Here is a 17,250-nt window from a genome sequence, read left to right on the forward strand (position 1 = left end):
AGATAACTAAACAGATCAGATCATTGAACTCTGGGAAAATGCTTAAAACTTGTTTACCATGAGACTCTTATAGTGAGAAAATAAACCAAACAAAAGGGGAGTCATGTTTCTACTAATAGCCATTCTGATCCTGCAAACAGTTTTGTTTGTGACACCTACAGAATCATATGAAGTAGAAAATAGAAAATTGAGGACAGTTTTCCAGGTGCTTTGTACCCACAGGCAGATCCAGGTTTAGTTTCATTCCAATCTCATTCCACTTTCAGAGGGATTTACAAATCAATATACTTGGAATATATTAGTTAGTGTCTGCCTCCATCAGCTTTATTTACCTCTGTGGAAAGGCTCCATTCCTGCTTGGTGTTGGTCTTTCAACACCAAGACAAGACTTTGCCTCACATTTATTTTTCCCCCCCTCTAAAGCCCTGCCCCAGAAGGAATGCAGAGCAACATAAGTTTGAATAATTCAACAGAATTTTTTTTTTGGTACCTCCTCTCCCAACCATGATGATGGTTCATTTTGGAAAGAACAAGGTCCAGGGGCAGCTCCGTCAGCTGGCACAAAGCACACCAGGGATTTATCCCCAGACTGAGCCTCTTGGTGCTTGGTTTGTCAGGGATGAGAGAAAATGCTCTTTAAGGGAAAACAGCAAGGCAGATTCCAGCCCTGTTTCACTGTTTTGTACCAGGCAATATTTTAAATCCAAAGAAATCCTATAAAATGTCCTCTATAGAGGCAACCAGTATGGGAGCTGGTTAAAAATACATCCCTCTCATCCTGTGTGCTTCTACAGCTACTAAAGATGTCTTGGAGATATTTTCTTGGGTTGAAAATATTTTAATATATTCATTCGGTCTTATACAAATGCTTAAATCTGCTATGAAACTTCTCAACCCTACATTTTAAACATGAAATCAGTATCATTCTTCATCTCAGAAGGTAGCTATTGATTAGTGCAAACAGACTTTCACAGAATTCACTAGAAACCATCAGCATTTTCTAGCATGACCTAAAAGCTATATAGAGAAAAACCATTTAGAACTTGCTACTTCCTCTCCTTTTAGGACTAAAAATAGATTGGCTCATTATCTCACTTGGCACCTTAATGTATTCCATGGCATGATGGCACAGCTTAGATAGAACCTCCACATGCTGCTTTTTCCTTAGGATTTACCTTATACACCCCAAGAAGAGGCAGTGCTCATTTAGAAACTCTTTGGTATTTTACTTTAAACCCTTTTTTGGGTTCTGTTCTCAGGACAATATTCCCTGTTGGAAGCAGCAGCTCACCCCAGCCATGGGTGGATGTCACCCCAACAGCCACACTTGGGCCCCCCTCAAATGGAATCTTGGATGAATTTTCTCATCAAACTCCACCATTAAATCCATGCCCACACTTTTTTCTTTCCCCTAAAGGTCAGTAGGATAACTGACTCTCAGGGACACACAGCCCAAAAGTGACTCCCAAATTCGATGTATGCACATTTAACTTTGAAATTCCTTCTTAAAGAAAAGCTGCAAGCACACATCTCAGTGTGATAAATGGGGGTTAAATCCCCCAAAACACAACAAATCCTGCATTACTGCTTTGTTTGCCTCTGCGTTCAGAAATGGCCAAACCCAGTTTTCTTTATTTAAGTAGCAAAATATTTTCCACATATTAATGTAAAATCAGAGCCAGGCTCTTCTCAGTGGTGCCAAGTAATAGAAAAGAGGCAGTGGTGAAAAACTGATGCTTAGAAAGTTCCACCTGAACATGAGGAAGAACTTTGCTGTGCAGGTGAGGCTGTGGAGTTTCCCTCCTCTGGAAATATTCCAGACCCCTCTGGACACAATCCTGTGCCCTCTGCTCTGGGATGACCCTGCCTGAGCAGGGAGGGGAGGTTGGACCAGGTGACCCCACTGTGGTTCCTTCCAACCTCAACCTGTGCTTCTGTGTATGGGAACGAAAGACTGCGTTGATGGGAAATTGTCTGATAAAGGCTCATCCCTAAAATTTTGCAAACTTGCACGTGTCTCACAACAGGAGCTTGGTCAGCTGCATGTATAACCACTGCTCTTGAGTGAGAAAGAAATCTACGTGTAGGTGAGTATATTCCTCAGCACTGGTTCCATGCAGACAAAAGAAGAGTTTAAGGCAGACACGAGATGAGAACCCCCACAATCCCAGCAAGTGCTGAGCGAGCATTCCACAGGACTTTACTGGGAGAGTGATTAAAAGCATCCCTGTTTTTTACACGTCAAAACTTCAAGAAGACCTGACCTGCATCACTGGCTACAGACCAGCAGCCCCTCTGCCGGCACCCTGCGCTGCACGGGAGGAGCAAAAAAAACCCAAAACATAAAAGCTGTTCTTCTCTTTAAACAAATCCCCAAACCAAGCTGCTCAGCCGAGTCGGAGCATCCCGTTTCTGCGGGGTCCCCGTGCGCCACCTCTGCCACGAGACCCCCGCCCCAGCTCCGGCCGAGCTGCGCGGGGTGCCGGGGGCGCGGAGCGGTTCTCGCTCGTCCTGCCGAGGGAACCCCCGCGGGACACGCTCTCCCGAGGGACACCCACCCCCGTGGGACGCCCTCCCCCGCGGGACACGCTCCCCCGCCGGCCCCGGGCGCGGCGAGCGGCGGACACCGAGCCCCGCGGCTGCCCCGGTGCCGGGGGGTCGCGCCGGTCCCTCCCGCGGGGCAAAGCTCCCGGACGGACGGGACGGGCCCCGGGACGGCTCCGGGGACACGGGCGGGTCCCGCACAGCCACTCCCGCGGGCCGTGATGCGCTGGGGCGGGGCGGTCCCCGCGCACCTGCGGAGCCCCCGCCTTTGTGCAGTGCAGGTGCGGCGCCCACCCCACCCCCGTGACGTCAGGCGGGCGCTCGCGGGGCACCATGGGAGAATCCCAATGTTTTCCAACGGATGCGCTCAGCAGCGAGGCGGCTTGAGGCGACTCCGGCAGCGGCGCTCGGGGGGCGTCCCGGGAGGGGGCGGCGGCGGGGGGCCGGGCCGGCGGCCCGCGCCCCGGCTCTTCCCCCACCCCGCCAGGCGGCATGGCCCACCCCCTGAGGCGCCCGGAGCTGCCCCCTGAGCGCCCGGAGCCGGCGGAGCGCCGCGCCGCAGCCGTGCCGAGGCGCCGGGGAAGATGCTGCCGCGGCTGGTCCTGCCCGGCTGACGCTCCGCCGCCGCCGCCGCCGCCGCCGCCGCACCCCCGTCCCCATTGTCCCCCGGCCGCCTCCGGCTCCATGAGCGCCTCCTCCTCCCTCCTCCTCTGAGCTTCCCGCCCTCCACCTCATGGCTGCATCGGAAGAAGGGACCGGCTGCTTTCTCCCGCGAGGCAGGTCGCAGAGTGACCCCAGCATCCTCACGGACCCCGCGGGCCCCGGGGAGCACCCAGGTAACCGCCCCGCTCTCGCCGGCGGCGCTCGGGGCGCGCCGGGAGCATCCGCCAGTTTGTAGGGAGCCCGTCCGCCCCGGGCGGGCAGGAATTGGGAACACATTTCCTGCAGTAAGTGCCGAAATGGTGCAGCGGCTGAGCCTCGCACCGGATCCGGGCGAGCGCGTCCCGCGGCTTTGCCCGCTCGCCGAGCGAGCGCGGGGGGCGCGTCCCGGCCGGGGCTCCCGGGGCAGCGCCCGACCCCCGCTCCCGCAGAGCTCATTGATGACTTTGTGGGGAGGGGGAAATGAGCGCTAATAAAGCAGGCTGTTTGCATGGCATCGCCATGGAGACAAGGGAAGCAGAGTCATAATTAAACGCTTTCTGCCCACAAGAAGGTAATTTTCACTTCATAGGGAGACGCGTAATCTCCTTGTGAAGTGTGGGCACAGAAGGTGGTGCTGAGGGGACACAGCCCAGTCGTTAGTGTATAAATAGAATATTGTGATTAGATTTTTTTTTTAAACAATGGCAAATGGTGTTTTCATCTTCACTTTGAGGAGTAATTCTAAATGTCTGTTGGTGGTGACTCAGTAATTTCAGATCGTCAGAATCTAAGCAGTGTTGAGATCTTTAGAAAAAAAAAAGAAACAAATAGCTACATCACTTTGATGTGATGTGATTGCACGGAAAGGCACAACAAGCTGGAAGCAAAGGGTAAAAGCCAGTTTACTCAGTTTTGCTGAATAGATGGTGGTCACACAAGAGCTGTCAGGTTTCTTTATGAGAAAAGAAGTAATCAAAACAGCGTAAAGACAATGAATGGGGTGTTGATCATCACTACCCACTACTGATTCCAAGCCTAGAGATGAGTTTAGGTTTTGGGTTAGGCGCTATCAGCCTACAGGAAACAGTCCCTGGATACAATTTCGGGTTGAACTTTGCTCCCCTTTCTCAGATTACTGAGTAAATAAAATATTCCAGGCTCTATTCATACACCTGCTATATTGCTTCCTCCCGAGCCAATGAGGATATTAATATTTGTATCTAATTTAAGTTCTTCTATTTATTTGCCTTATCAAGCAATTGTGAGCACACTGGTCTGGAGTGAAACACAAATTGAATTAAGGCAAACAGTGGATGATTTATCCCTGATTACCAACTGTTCTGATACCCTAAGTGAAGGGAACAAAGGACTCTTCTACCATGAACTGCTCGACTCACTCCCAAAGGGGCAATCTTGGCTGAAAGAGGAATGTGTGTTTCTGCCATTTGATTTCTGCAAGCAGAAGTGACTAATGAAAGGAAGGCGTGTGCAACCTCAGTCCTAATTCCTCTAGATTGTTTTTGCTAATTAATTCTTTTGGCTTTTGTGAGATACACAACAAAGAAAGTACACAACATGTCCGACAAACAGACAAAGATATAAACATTATTGTGCTTTTTGTTAGGAGAAGGAGCTGTCAATACCAATGAGCATTTTTTCCCCTAATACAGACTCCATCAGATAAACCAGTGTCCCACTGCATGGCAGAAGCTCTACTAAAATGCAGGAGGTGTCTTGTATGTATTCTGTTATTCATGCAATATGTGGAGAGAAACAAAAGGTGTTAAATACATCTGGCTTTTGTCCAGGTAGCTATGAATAGTCAGGGGTAGGATTAGCATGTTTAGTAAGATTTTCGGGTTTTAAATTTGTTCATCAAATAGTATTGAACATCTGTATGCTTCCAGATGATAATAAAATGAACCTAAATTGTTTATTTTACATAAAATTTTACCCTATAGTGTTGTGAATAATTATTATGAGCAATTTCATAGATTTGGCTACTTAAAAATCCGGGATACTGTTTATATTATTTTAAGGATTATGAATGCTAGATGACTTAATTGCAGTTTATATTATTTTACTGTCCAGGAAAATAATTTTATCATTATCATTATACCAACATAATAATCTATGGACTCTAAATCAAAAGACAGTCTTAAGAGTGGGAGATGATATGTCCAAAGTTTGTGTTTACATCCCAACCCTGCTTGCAGACAAACCATGTAGAGAAGTGTGAACATGTAAGATTCTTCCTTAATCTAAAAATTCAATTAATGTTATTATCATTTAAGTAACATGTTTAAATTACAGACAAACAGACCAAAATTATACCAAAATATGGGTATAAGAAGATGGGTATAATGGGTATAATAAGATTTTGTAGGATCCCTACAAAAACCATTCCTTCTTTTACCTGGCCTTTGAGTAATGCCATATTCTGTTTTGTTTTGGAACAGTTTTTGGCTGGATGATTGGACAGGGATCATTCTGCACCAACTCATTTGGCTGTGCCTACTGAGGAAACTTGCTTGGGTCAAAGGGAGTTTCCCCATGTGAGAGCAGAGCTGAAATTTGTTTGTGAGGTTTTTGTTGTGTTTTGTTCATTTTAAAGAGGACTCTGTTTTCATCCAGCCAGAGCATGGGATAACTCAGTAACTGGCTGGTTCAAGTAGCCTTAGATGCTGATTTTTGAGAAGTCCTGCACACTCACAGTCCTGACTAATGCCAGCAGAAGCTGCAATTATTCCGAGCCTTGAACAATAAAGGTTTCATGATAAAGCCTCTTATCTAGTGTGTTTTTCCTCACAAAGCATTCACTGTAGAAATGAAAAGCTGTTTTATAACCTTGATTTAGAAGAGCTGTAATCTTTACAGACTACAGTGAATTTTATCACATGTAAAAAACTTACAAAATTACCACATGCCACTACAATCTTACAAATATTCCTATAATAAGTCAGGTAAATGAGATGTTCAGTAAACTAAACTAGGGACAGTTAATAGCTATTTCTTCCAAAACAGAGATACAAATGCACTGGTTTAGATCCTTCATGTGCAACTTTAATTAAAACAGCAGCTCCTCACAGTGATCAGTAAAGATGTCACAGTCGGTCTAAGAAGAAAAGATGGACTTTAGTTCAGGCTTTGCTGACAAAAAGATTATTTTCTCCAGCATTTAAATGGTGCATAGAGGTCCTATTAGTAATGCAGAGAACACTGGTAATAGTGTTTCTTTGCTTTAATTGGATCAGTTATTTATTTTCTCCTTTAAGATAAAATAATGCATTTCAGCCTGTATTTAAGTGAACTATTTTATGGCCACTGAGCAGTATTTTATGAGAATTACTGTAGTACAACAAACACTGGGGTCATGCTTGAGTCTGTTTAAATTCACTGTCACACTGAGTGAGCAAGCCTTGAAAAAGGAGGATGTCCTTAGTTTGGGAAACTGACATCAAAATACTCACATCTTGCTTAACTGTAGACTGTCTCTAGGCCAGGCTGTTGTTAAGAAAGTGAATTTCATCTCATTCATAGAATCCTAGAATGTTTTGGGTTGGAAGGGCCCTTCCAGATCATCTGGTTCCAGCTCCCTGCCACCTTCCTAACCTGATTAGATCAGGTTGCTCCAAGCCCCATCCAACCTGGACTTGAACACTTGCAGGGATGTCAAGAACCTCCTTATCTTATATGTCCTTCCCCTCCTCCACCTTCCCAGATAAGGATCAAGAGAGAGAGAGAGTCTAAAGAGAACAGATTTCAGTATCACCATCTAATTGAGAGACAGTTGCAGGAAGCCAAAATATTGCTCTCATTATATCCTTCCAGCAGTCACAGGGCAGAGGGAAGATTGACAATCTCATTTGATTTGTATCAAAAAAAGGGAGGGGTGCACAGACTGGAGAAGAACACACCATGTCAAAACTCTGTATTACTTGAGGAGATACAGACAACCATGACAATGTGTGAAAATGTCACACCCCCTTCCCCCCCCTTAATTTTGGGATAATCCATTTGAATTTGTCTAAGTGCACATTGATGCCATCACGTTTTGCTCTCTGTGCTGCTGCCTTTCCTTCCTGGCACCACACAATTAAAGATCTTCAGGATGGGCATTGCTGAGCTCTCCAGCAGACCTTGCCAGTGGTCCACCATGTGTTCCTTGTCCTCCAGTGAAAGATCTGTGTTGAGGAGGGAGCTGTTGTGCTGCAGGCAGTGGTGTTGGATGTTGTTAACAGCTCTGTCATCGTAATTTCTTACTGCCTGGCGAAGGGGGGCTCCTCAGCCTCTCCTATGGTGTGGTGTGCTTCAAGACCTGACAAGTTAAAGCTATTGCAGAGTAGCTGTTCTAGAGATACATGATTATGTCTTCACCAGACACTAATTCCCTGTTAATTTCTATTGATACCCTGTGTCATGAGCAGCACTGTGCTCTGAATTAACTCCAGAGGAGAACAACTGCATAAGACTTAAAAGGTCCTCCATCATTGTTTCTAGTTTTCGTAACTCAAAAGTTCTGTAGTAGGCAGCATTCTTTTAAGTATTCTTCTAGGATGCTAAGAAGAGATGATGAGATGAGAATTGAACTGTTATGCTCCTTTTACATCATATTTCTTTGGGCTGGAGGCTGAGCTGAAACCCAGCAGGGCCTCCCAGGCAGTGTGAGGAAGGACATCAGCCATCCAAGTACCAGCCAGGGAAAACTGGGATGCAGTAAACAGCAGTTGTAGGAATACTCTCTAATATGGCTTTTTCTTTCTTGTCTTCTGTTTTGAAGCTGTGACCTCCCCCGGATGGACTGTGCCACTCCATATCTGCCATTGTCTTCTCCTAACATTTTTGGCTTGATTTAGCTTTTAAAGATTTTATTTGACTCCTGTTTCTGCTGTATTTGTTCCTTGGACAAGTTTGCTCGGTCTGAGTGTTGAGCAGTGCTAGGGAGCCTGTGAGCCACTGGAAAGCTGTGCTGTGCACTTAACCAGGACACTGGGAACCTCAGAGATGTTGGAAGCTACTGGCAGGGGATGTTTGGAAACCCAAAAGCAGATGGAAAGTAAGGTGTGGTTGGTAGGTAGGTTCTGGAATGGAGCAAAGGGAAGGCAAAGACAACCAGGAATTCAGCTGGAGTGCACAGATTGGTGCCAGTTCTCTGAATCTGCTCGAGTCATTCTTGCTGCAAATCTATTCATGCCAGGCCCATAATTCAGAAAACCTTCTAAGTGGGTGCTTAACTTCCAACATGTGCTTCAGATGGAAGGAAATTGATGGCAGAGAGATGCTGTGGGTGCCCTGCCTGTCAGCTGGGCTGCTGCTCCATCCTCTGCAGTCTTACATCACCACAACTTTAATCAGGGACTTAAAGGCTTATCTGTGATGTCTTTAGTTGTTGCATGAATTTTCAAATTTGATCCTAATGCTTGAGCCAGGACATTTTTAAAAAGTTGTTTGAGTTTTGTTTTGTTTTTTCACCAGAAGGATTTTGGTTTCCATTTCATCTTTCTCTATCAAGTCCGTTCTGTTAACAGAGTTTGTTTCACCTACATTATATTTCTTCTGAAATAGAATTTTACCAGGCCTCCTACATCCTTTCCTTTATTAATTTATGGACAAAATGATCTAATCAGTGCTTTTGCTCCAGTTTATAACTGAACCCTATATTTTATTTATATGAAACTTAGTGATACTCTCTCACTCAAAAGTTCCTATTCCTAACCAAAGGGCTCTTTGCAGAAAGTTACTATTCCACACCTAATGGGGGCTGTACTCAGGAATACTCAGTACTGACTAGAAACATGCAGGCTATTAGTTAATATCCCATTTTCCTTTCCATTGAAATCCAAATTGAATCCTATAAGCCTTCCCAGAACATTTGCTATTTGTGTGAATGTAGAGTTAATTTTTGACACAGCACCTGAAAAGTCATCACCAAGTACTACAATGGGAGTTTTATTCTAAGAAATGGTCCACTGTGCTTTAGAGAGAGCCTTTTTGTTTCTCATCAAATTCCCAGTCCCTTCTTGGTAGGATCTAAGTGGACGCCAAGTCCCTGTGATGTAGAGAAACTCCACTGGAAGCACAGATGTCCCTTTTTTCCTGTGTCCTGCAGCAGAGAATCTCCTCTTTCCCCAGCAGCCCTTGTCCCTGGCACCTGACTCCTCTCCCCCATGGCAGCTCTGCTCCAGCACTTTCCAGAGGGGAGAAGGATCTCCCCATCTCTGGAGAGGAGGATGGGCACAGTGTGCTGGTAAAGCTGCAGAGGTGGCACTTCCTGGGCGTGGATTCTCTTGCTCCAAATGCATAATTGTGGTCCTGCACATATAATTTGTGTCAGTGCTGGGGTATCATTACATTGCTCAACGTGATGCACACTTAACACAAACTGCTTTTTGCTGTTGCCTGAGTATTTTACTTACTGATACTCAGTTTATTTTGGGAATTGAGAGAGCTTGGTGTTTAAGTTATGTTTTTAATGCTACTTTTGCAGGAATTAAATGAGGTCAGTTAATAAGTATGCAATTCATGCCGAGGGTAGGATTTAGGCTTTTCCAGGGTTTGAGTGTTCCCAGTGTTTGGAGATTTGTATTTAGCCAAACTTTAGAGTTCTGTAAAGGAAATACAGAGCTTTAACAGGGAAAAAAGTGTTTTAAAGTTGTCTTTTCTTCTAAATCCCAAGTTGGCAGGTAGTCTGAATGTTGCTGAAAAGACACTTAAACGGTTAAAACCTCTTTATCCAAGAAGTGGAAATACTGATTATACACCATCAAAACCTAGACTGGATTTATGAGAATGAGGTCATCATATTGGAAATACCTGGTCGTTTTTTATGTTTACCTTTGTCTCTTTAATTCAGGCTTTCTTTTAAAATAAAAGTAAACCCTAGATTTGATTTCATACCTTAAGTAAAAGAACTCAGACCTAATTTACACACCTAATAACTTGTGCACACAAGTAGATGCTTCTCTGTGCAAATAAGAGAAACTCCTGTCTGTTAAATAATAAAAGATCTTCTTCACACTTCAGCTATGAATGAAGGTGGTTTAAGATTATTCATTCAGTTAATGTTTGCACCACACTTTGAGAATGGAATGAGTTACATAATGCTGGGAGTCATGTTTATCTGGAAATGTAACTGTATTTTAGTGAGTAATTAAGTAACAGTGTTAATTTTTCCTAAAATCATTAATTTGGGAATTCTCTTTCAAGACTGCCCAAGTCATGCTGTAATGAATGGGCTACACAATTTATTTATTTATAAAGTGGGGTTTTAAAATAAAATGTATGTCTTTGCATTTTTAAAATTTAATATTTAGAATTAATTGCCCTCGCTTCTCTAAGCAGTCAAGTCTATAAATACCAAGAGTAAGTAAAACTAAATATGATACCTTGATTTTGCTTCAAAACGTAGCCAGTTTGGATGCTAACACAATGGATTCTTTGTGCCCATTAAATCCCTTGCTTTTGTTTGAAATTCAAGTTGATTTATGGCCTAACATACACACAATTTCTACATGCCCCAGAGAGAGCCTCATACAGCGACTTGAGGCAGGTCAATAGCTCCATGCTTGAGCCTGCATAAATATTTCAGTGAGATGATCTGAATCAAAGGGGTCTTCGCTTGCTTTCTGTAGTACACTGATATTCTGGGTCAGGAATGTGGACCTGTGGTTTCAGCTGAAGGAAGGCTTGTCCTTGTGCATAAAGCACTTCAGAATTGTTCTTATAATGAAGAGACAGTTTGTGTGTTAATTTCCTTAATCTAATTTTTAACATCCTCGAACTGTTCAGCTGCTGCATAACCAGCAAGTGGACATAGATCACTGCATTACATTAAACCAGTGAAGCCTTCACTGTTTTCTGAGGGCTGCTCCATCCCTCAGGCCAGGCAGCCTTCCCTGTGCCTTGTCCATATTGATCTGCTGGGAATGGCTGTCACTTCTCATTCAGCTGCTCTCAGAACTCTGCATCTCATCTCTCAAACAGCCTGCACCAAGACTTGGGCTTTTATCCTTAGAAGAACATGAGAAATCCTGGCTCAGGACTGAGGTGTGTCCAGCCTAGGACAGAGTTCTTGGTGGGGGTTGGAAGCTCAGGACAGGCTGGGAGCAAAGGGAAGGGTGGCTGGAGGAACACAGATAAATTCCACATGAACTCCTCAGGGTCAGTCTCCTGTGCTGCCTTCAAACAACAGCCACAGGGGTTGATGCTTTGGGCAGCTTTGCTCAGCATCTCGAACCAGTCCTGCTGTCCTGGGGAGCTCAGACAGAACCTGAGTGGAAATCAGCCTCCAAGAGAGTTTCTCGGCTCCTGCAAGTTCATTTCTAGTTGTTCCATCATGAATGAGATGGATCTGTGTGGAATTTTTAAATAGAGTGAACGTGATAGTGTGTGCAACACTGACTTAATTGGGTTTCTCTGAAGTTTATGCTTTGCAGATGGGACTTCTGTAATTTTGTAAGCTCTGCATTTAGGATAGAAGAAAAAAATGTATTTTTTTTAAAATTATAACAGCTCTGTAGACTGCGTAGCAGCTTTCTGGGATTGCAGAGGTTTCAAGGAGAAAAAACATCCTATTTTCAGATACAGCACTTCAACTTAACTTCAGCTCAAATGTTTCCTTCCATGACAGTTGCTCATTTGACTTTGCTCAGTGTTACAGTGCCTAGAAGGAGAGAATATGTACTCACATTAGACTACCAACTATACAGAGAAAGTTCTAGAAGAAGGAAAATGGAGTCTTGGACTCATACAAATTCTCCACTTGTCCAACATAAGTTTTAAATGCTTGTTTCTTGTTTAACTCAAGAAAAAGAATGGAAAAATCAGAACTGAGATAAACTGTGAGTATCACTTGAGATTTCACAGGAGATATTTAACTGCAGAGAACTTAATAACACATCTTCCTGCAAGTGAGGAACATGAGTGAGCTCCTGCCACCTGGGAATCCCCTGCATTTAGGAACAAAACAGAGGTTCCTGAGAATGTGCTATTTTACCGTAAACTGCTGATACCAATTCAGGATGGAATGGCGTGACACAAAAACTGTGTATCCTCACTAAACCCCTGATGCTGTTTGATTTATAGTGGGAGCAAATATCAGCCACTGCCCCAGGCTGGTGCCTTGAACCCTTGCAGCAGTGGTGAACTTAACAGATGACATGATCAGATGTGGATTTTCTTAAGGCAAACATAGGGAATGTGAACTACAGCTGTCAAGATGGATGGCAGAGAGACTTCTTAGTGTTATGGTGTACATTTGCTGCTGCAATTCAACCAGAAGAATAAACTGAAAGGAAGCCAAGTAAAAGATAATTTTAACATGTAGAAGTACAAAGGAGCGTCCTTCAAAAATCCAGAATATTGTGCATGAATGAAAATGTTTTAAGAAAGAACTCTAACAAATAGAAATTTATCCTGTATCTCTCTTTTTTGTCCAAGGAGGTATCACTGAAGGCAGCACAGGCTGGTCTGGAAAGCTGGCATTCCTTCTGTCTCACTGGGTTGGTGCTTCCTTACATTCTCTTGTTCTCATGTGACAGGGTAGAGCTTGTTGCAACTCTTTTTACTTTCCAGTCTGTTTTCTCTACAGTTTTTTACTTTTCTGCCATCCAGTCTGAGTTCATTCTAGTAGCTAGCTCTCCTGCCTTTCAGCAGCTCCTGTTCCAGAGGCCTTTTTCCCAAATGGAGAAATAGAATGGGTGTTACTGCTGTACCAGCAGAGAAGCCAGCCAAGCCTGCCTCCCTCCAGATCCAGCATTTTCAGCCCTCAGTGTGATCTTAAACTGTTAAAAATCCCATTTTTGACCAAGGTCTTCAGATTGGCTCCTCTGTTGCCTAATGAAGGGTCAGACTGGATGAACCCTCTTCCCTTGAGAGTCTCTCCTGTGGGTGCTTTGGTGTGGAACCAAACCTGGCCTCACACCCAGGCTCTGCCCACAGGCAGCACTTTCCAGGGTCACTGGTGTCATTTTTCATCAACTCTGCCCTTGGTTGAAAGTTGCCAGTGAGCTCCAAAGTCATTGTGTGTGACAGGAGAGGAAGGGGTTAAACAACCCTTGTTTGTGAAAGAAGAACCCAGGAGCAAAAAAGCAGGAGAAGCTGTTTTCAATAACTTGTTCCATTTGTATTTTTCTCACTCTTGCTCTCACAACACAACTTCCAGGCTTTATTCCAACACATCAAGGGTCTCTAGTTCTACGAACCTTTTCTAAAAAAGCTGCACTATGACCTGGGGCATTACTCATCTCTCTTATTTGGGAGACGATATTTTATATAATCAGCTTTTTGTGTCCTGCACCTGCAGAAAATCGATTCTGCTTTGCATCCAGGAATTTAATTTTCATTGATATTCCTGTTTTTTAGGATTTTAGACATATTTTGCAATAACTTTTTAAAAACCCAACAGTAAAAAAATCCAACCTCTCCAATCCAAACACTTGGCACTGCCATGAGCTTATGAATTTTCAGATCATGATTTGCTTGGCTGCTCTAATGAAATAATTATAAAAGAGTTAAATTACTGAATATACTTTTAGTGGCTTAGACATCATAAAATACCAGCAGAGAAATGAACCCAAACTTTCTGAATAGAAAGTATGGGATGATGTTTTCCCTCTATTCAAAAGGACAGATCTCTCAGAAGGAGGATACACTTCATATATATTTAAAAATTTATTTTCTCATTCTATTAATAGAAATGGAAAGCTAATTCTGGTGGGTTTATTTAATTAGTTTTTAATTCAAATTCCCCTCCCTCTCTCAATAAATACCCCTGCACTTTGCCAGCAGAACCTTGCAGAAATCTTTTTTAGATCTTGGTAGCTGCTGTAAAGTTGTCTGGGAACAAAATCTACTTTTCAACAGATTAATCTAAATGTACATATCCAAGTAGGGAAAAAAGTGGCAGTAGCTTGAAAACTAACTTTCATTTTAAGTAGGTTTTTGAAGAAGGAGGAGAACTTTGGGTATTACATCACGGCTTTTCAGAAATACTCATTTTTTAAACACAAGGAAACTTTCCTGCTTTACAATAATAATCTGATTTTTAATCAGATAGTGTCTGTTAAAATGAAATCACAGAGACTTAGAATTATCTTTTCTGACAGAAGGGGACAAGACTAAGCATATCAGAGCCGACGGGAATCGTGCAGTTTAGAGATTTTGTTGTTATAGATCATAATGTTCTCATAATACAAGAGAGATTACAGAAATATGGCATAGTCTTATTTTGTCTGACATTGTAAAGAAAGAAAGACTTAAAGGATTAGTCTTGGTAACTTAGCTGTTCCTTTGCAATGTATTGTGATATAATAGGAAATAATGCAGTGCAGATCCTGAACATGAAATAAAGCCTCTGGTCAGAATCTCGTTAATGCCAGAAATGATTTAAAGCCAGCCAACAGCCCCAGTTTTCTGTCCCAGAAATGACAACACAAGATGTGATGCCTCTTACTCTAATGCTGCATAAGAGCACATCATGCATGTGATTAAGATATGATTGAACACGACTAATTCCTCAAGATTCACTTCTCTCCATTGTTAGAAACCCAAGGAGAGCACAAGAGAGCTGGCTTAGATTTTAGATGGAAGCTGCTACTTTGACAAGGAGTCAAACTACTTCCTTCACCAGTGTCAGTGGAGAGAGATGGGCCAGGGAGGCAAAGTTAAACGTTTTTCACTCGAGTGAGCTGAGCACCTAATTTACACATTCATGGGGCACAAAGCATCACTGACTGCGCTGACAAATCACCGTAATGAGGCATTTGCACACCCACACACATTGATACTCATGCTGCTGCTCAGCTTGCACCTGCAGTGGTGGTGAATAGATGTGTAATTACATCTGGAGCTGCTGAAAGCAGGGCTGCAGGCAAGGTCTCTATAGCTGGAGTAAGTGGCTGCCTTTTCCCTTCACTTTGCTGTGGTCGGCAGCTTTTGGGAAGCTGTTTTACCACATCAATCCTGCTTTTCTGTTATAACAACTCTGAAAAGCTTTTCCAAGGAGCCCTACAGGTGTTGGCTTTGAGTCATGAACGTGTTGGGTGACTGCTCCAAGGGCTCATGTCTCTTGCAGCATCAGAGCACTGAGAGTCCCTCGGCTGATAACACTGGCACACTCTGATAAGCTCAGAGCAAGGGCAAGGGCTGGAGAGCCAAAGCTCAGGCATGCTCAGGTCTTGCAGGTAAAGGAATTTGTGAAGAAGTGGTCAAAAAACTGTGCTGCAAGATTCTCCTGAGAATAACAACTGTTACATACTGAAACCTGCAAAATTTGTCATGGCAGTGCTGATTTCCTGCCTTACAGCTCAAGTCAGATCTTACAGTCCCTTAACACCAGAAATCAGCAATCCCATTTTCAGGGGGACCACTAAAATGAAGTCCTTCCACTTCATTAAACATCCAAGAAATGTTCCAAACTTTAGATTCATGACTATTGCTGTGAAATTTTTAATTATACCTTCTAAAGCCCAAATTTTTGTTCCCTGATTTCCCTTGGAATATCCACCTCTGCACAAACCAAAACCATTGCTAGCTCGGATGTTTTGTAACCTCCAGAAAAAGCAGAGAGATTCCACTGCAGGCATTTCACCATTGCAGCCAGCCTGACTGACCCAGTGCTCCTGCTCTCATCTTGTCATTTGGGTGGCTTTCAGAAGCTGTGACTTCAAAGTAAAAATAGTGTGTCTGGAGTGGTTTTAAGAAACTGTTTTATTTCATCCATTTTCTGCCCAAAATGCACTCTGCCTTCTGAGATGTGAAGAAGGCTTTTTCTATTCCACTGCCATCTAAGTCTGCTTGAGGGGAGAGCCTGGTTATTGAGGATGTTTTTTATGACAGATGAGTTATTTACAGCAATTGTATCCCAAAGATGTAGAAAGTATCATTTTCATAAATTGTCAGCAGCTTTGGGATCCCAAGTATCACATTCAAATCAGCAAATTCCATGTGGCTCAGGAATCAGATTCCAATAACACTGATGTTTTAATAGTAATTATATATATTTTTAGGTTTTGTCTGAAATTTAACAGTTTTAATGCATTTTTGCTGGGCATTTCACATCTCTGTTTGCTACCACTGACCATCAGTTTGTTGGACTGAGGATAATGGGAACTCACAGTTGTACATCACTGTAAAACTATTTGCACAATTAAAATGCCTGGACACTAAACTGTGATTCCCTTTCAGGTTCTGTGCTATCATATAATCCATATCCATTGAAAATTGATTTGACATGCACAATCACTGTTTAATTGTCATATCTCCTAAGGAGGCTATTTTATAGAAGTGAAAATAATAGCCTAGGACAAGGATATGGTTTTCTCTAATAAGCAAGTTATTCTGATTACCCTGCCCTAATAGCATAATTGCATTCTGGATGTTCTCTCCTCAGCAATAACTCTGGTAATTACAGTCTGTGTGCGGCCCAGGTCCTGGCAGGGGGCAAGGGGGTGGGGTTTGGGGATTTGCTGCTGTTGATATTGTTGCTCAAATCTGAATTTTAAAAATATGTGCCCAGATTTTTCTGTACTGCAGCTATGGTCAGGCTCTAGGATAATCTCCAGGATGACAGAGAGTAGCTATCAGGTTTTAATTTTTCATTTTTTGCCACTGTTGCTGAAAAAAAACCCCAAGCAATTGCAGCTGTCTTTGGTGGAGGGAAGTGAGAAAAGGAGAGGTAAGGAGGGGATGGCAGCTATCACCTGTTTACCTTTGTATTTTGTGTGTTTTCCTGTCAAAATATTGTGTGAAAAGCACAACCCAAAGGTGTCTGGATTTCTGACATTTTCTTTTTCCATGGCTCATGCCACTACAAATCCATCAGGCCTCCAGTCACATCTCACAACAGCCTGGAGAGAGCTTACAAGAGGCCAACCTCGAACACCAATTCTGCCCCTCATATCCATACAGAAGAGGCTGCTCAAACTTCAGCTATATTTAGAACTGAATTTCAGCTGATGCAATACCACTATAAGAGCTCTTTCTCCCAGAAAATGAGAGCCAAATATTAAGGCATTTAGTCATGAAAAGAGATGAGAACAAGGCTTTTAGATCCAAGAGGATTTA

General features: G+C 43.2%; 1 protein-coding gene across 2 annotated transcripts in view; it reads left to right on the forward strand.

The window, feature by feature from the left end:
• Window positions 1-3,123: 3,123 nt before the first annotated feature.
• PHACTR3 (phosphatase and actin regulator 3) overlaps window positions 3,124-17,250 on the forward strand; it is a 99,577-nt gene continuing 85,450 nt past the window's right edge. For both annotated transcript variants that reach the window (XM_030963354.1, XM_030963355.1), the window contains exon 1: window positions 3,124-3,380. In XM_030963354.1, coding sequence (XP_030819214.1) covers window positions 3,278-3,380 — 103 coding nt within the window. In that variant the 5' untranslated portion in view covers window positions 3,124-3,277. The remainder of the gene's footprint in view (window positions 3,381-17,250) is intronic.

This window comes from Camarhynchus parvulus, chromosome 20, assembly GCF_901933205.1.
Source record: "Camarhynchus parvulus chromosome 20, STF_HiC, whole genome shotgun sequence".
Classification (NCBI taxonomy): Eukaryota; Metazoa; Chordata; class Aves; order Passeriformes; family Thraupidae; genus Camarhynchus; species Camarhynchus parvulus.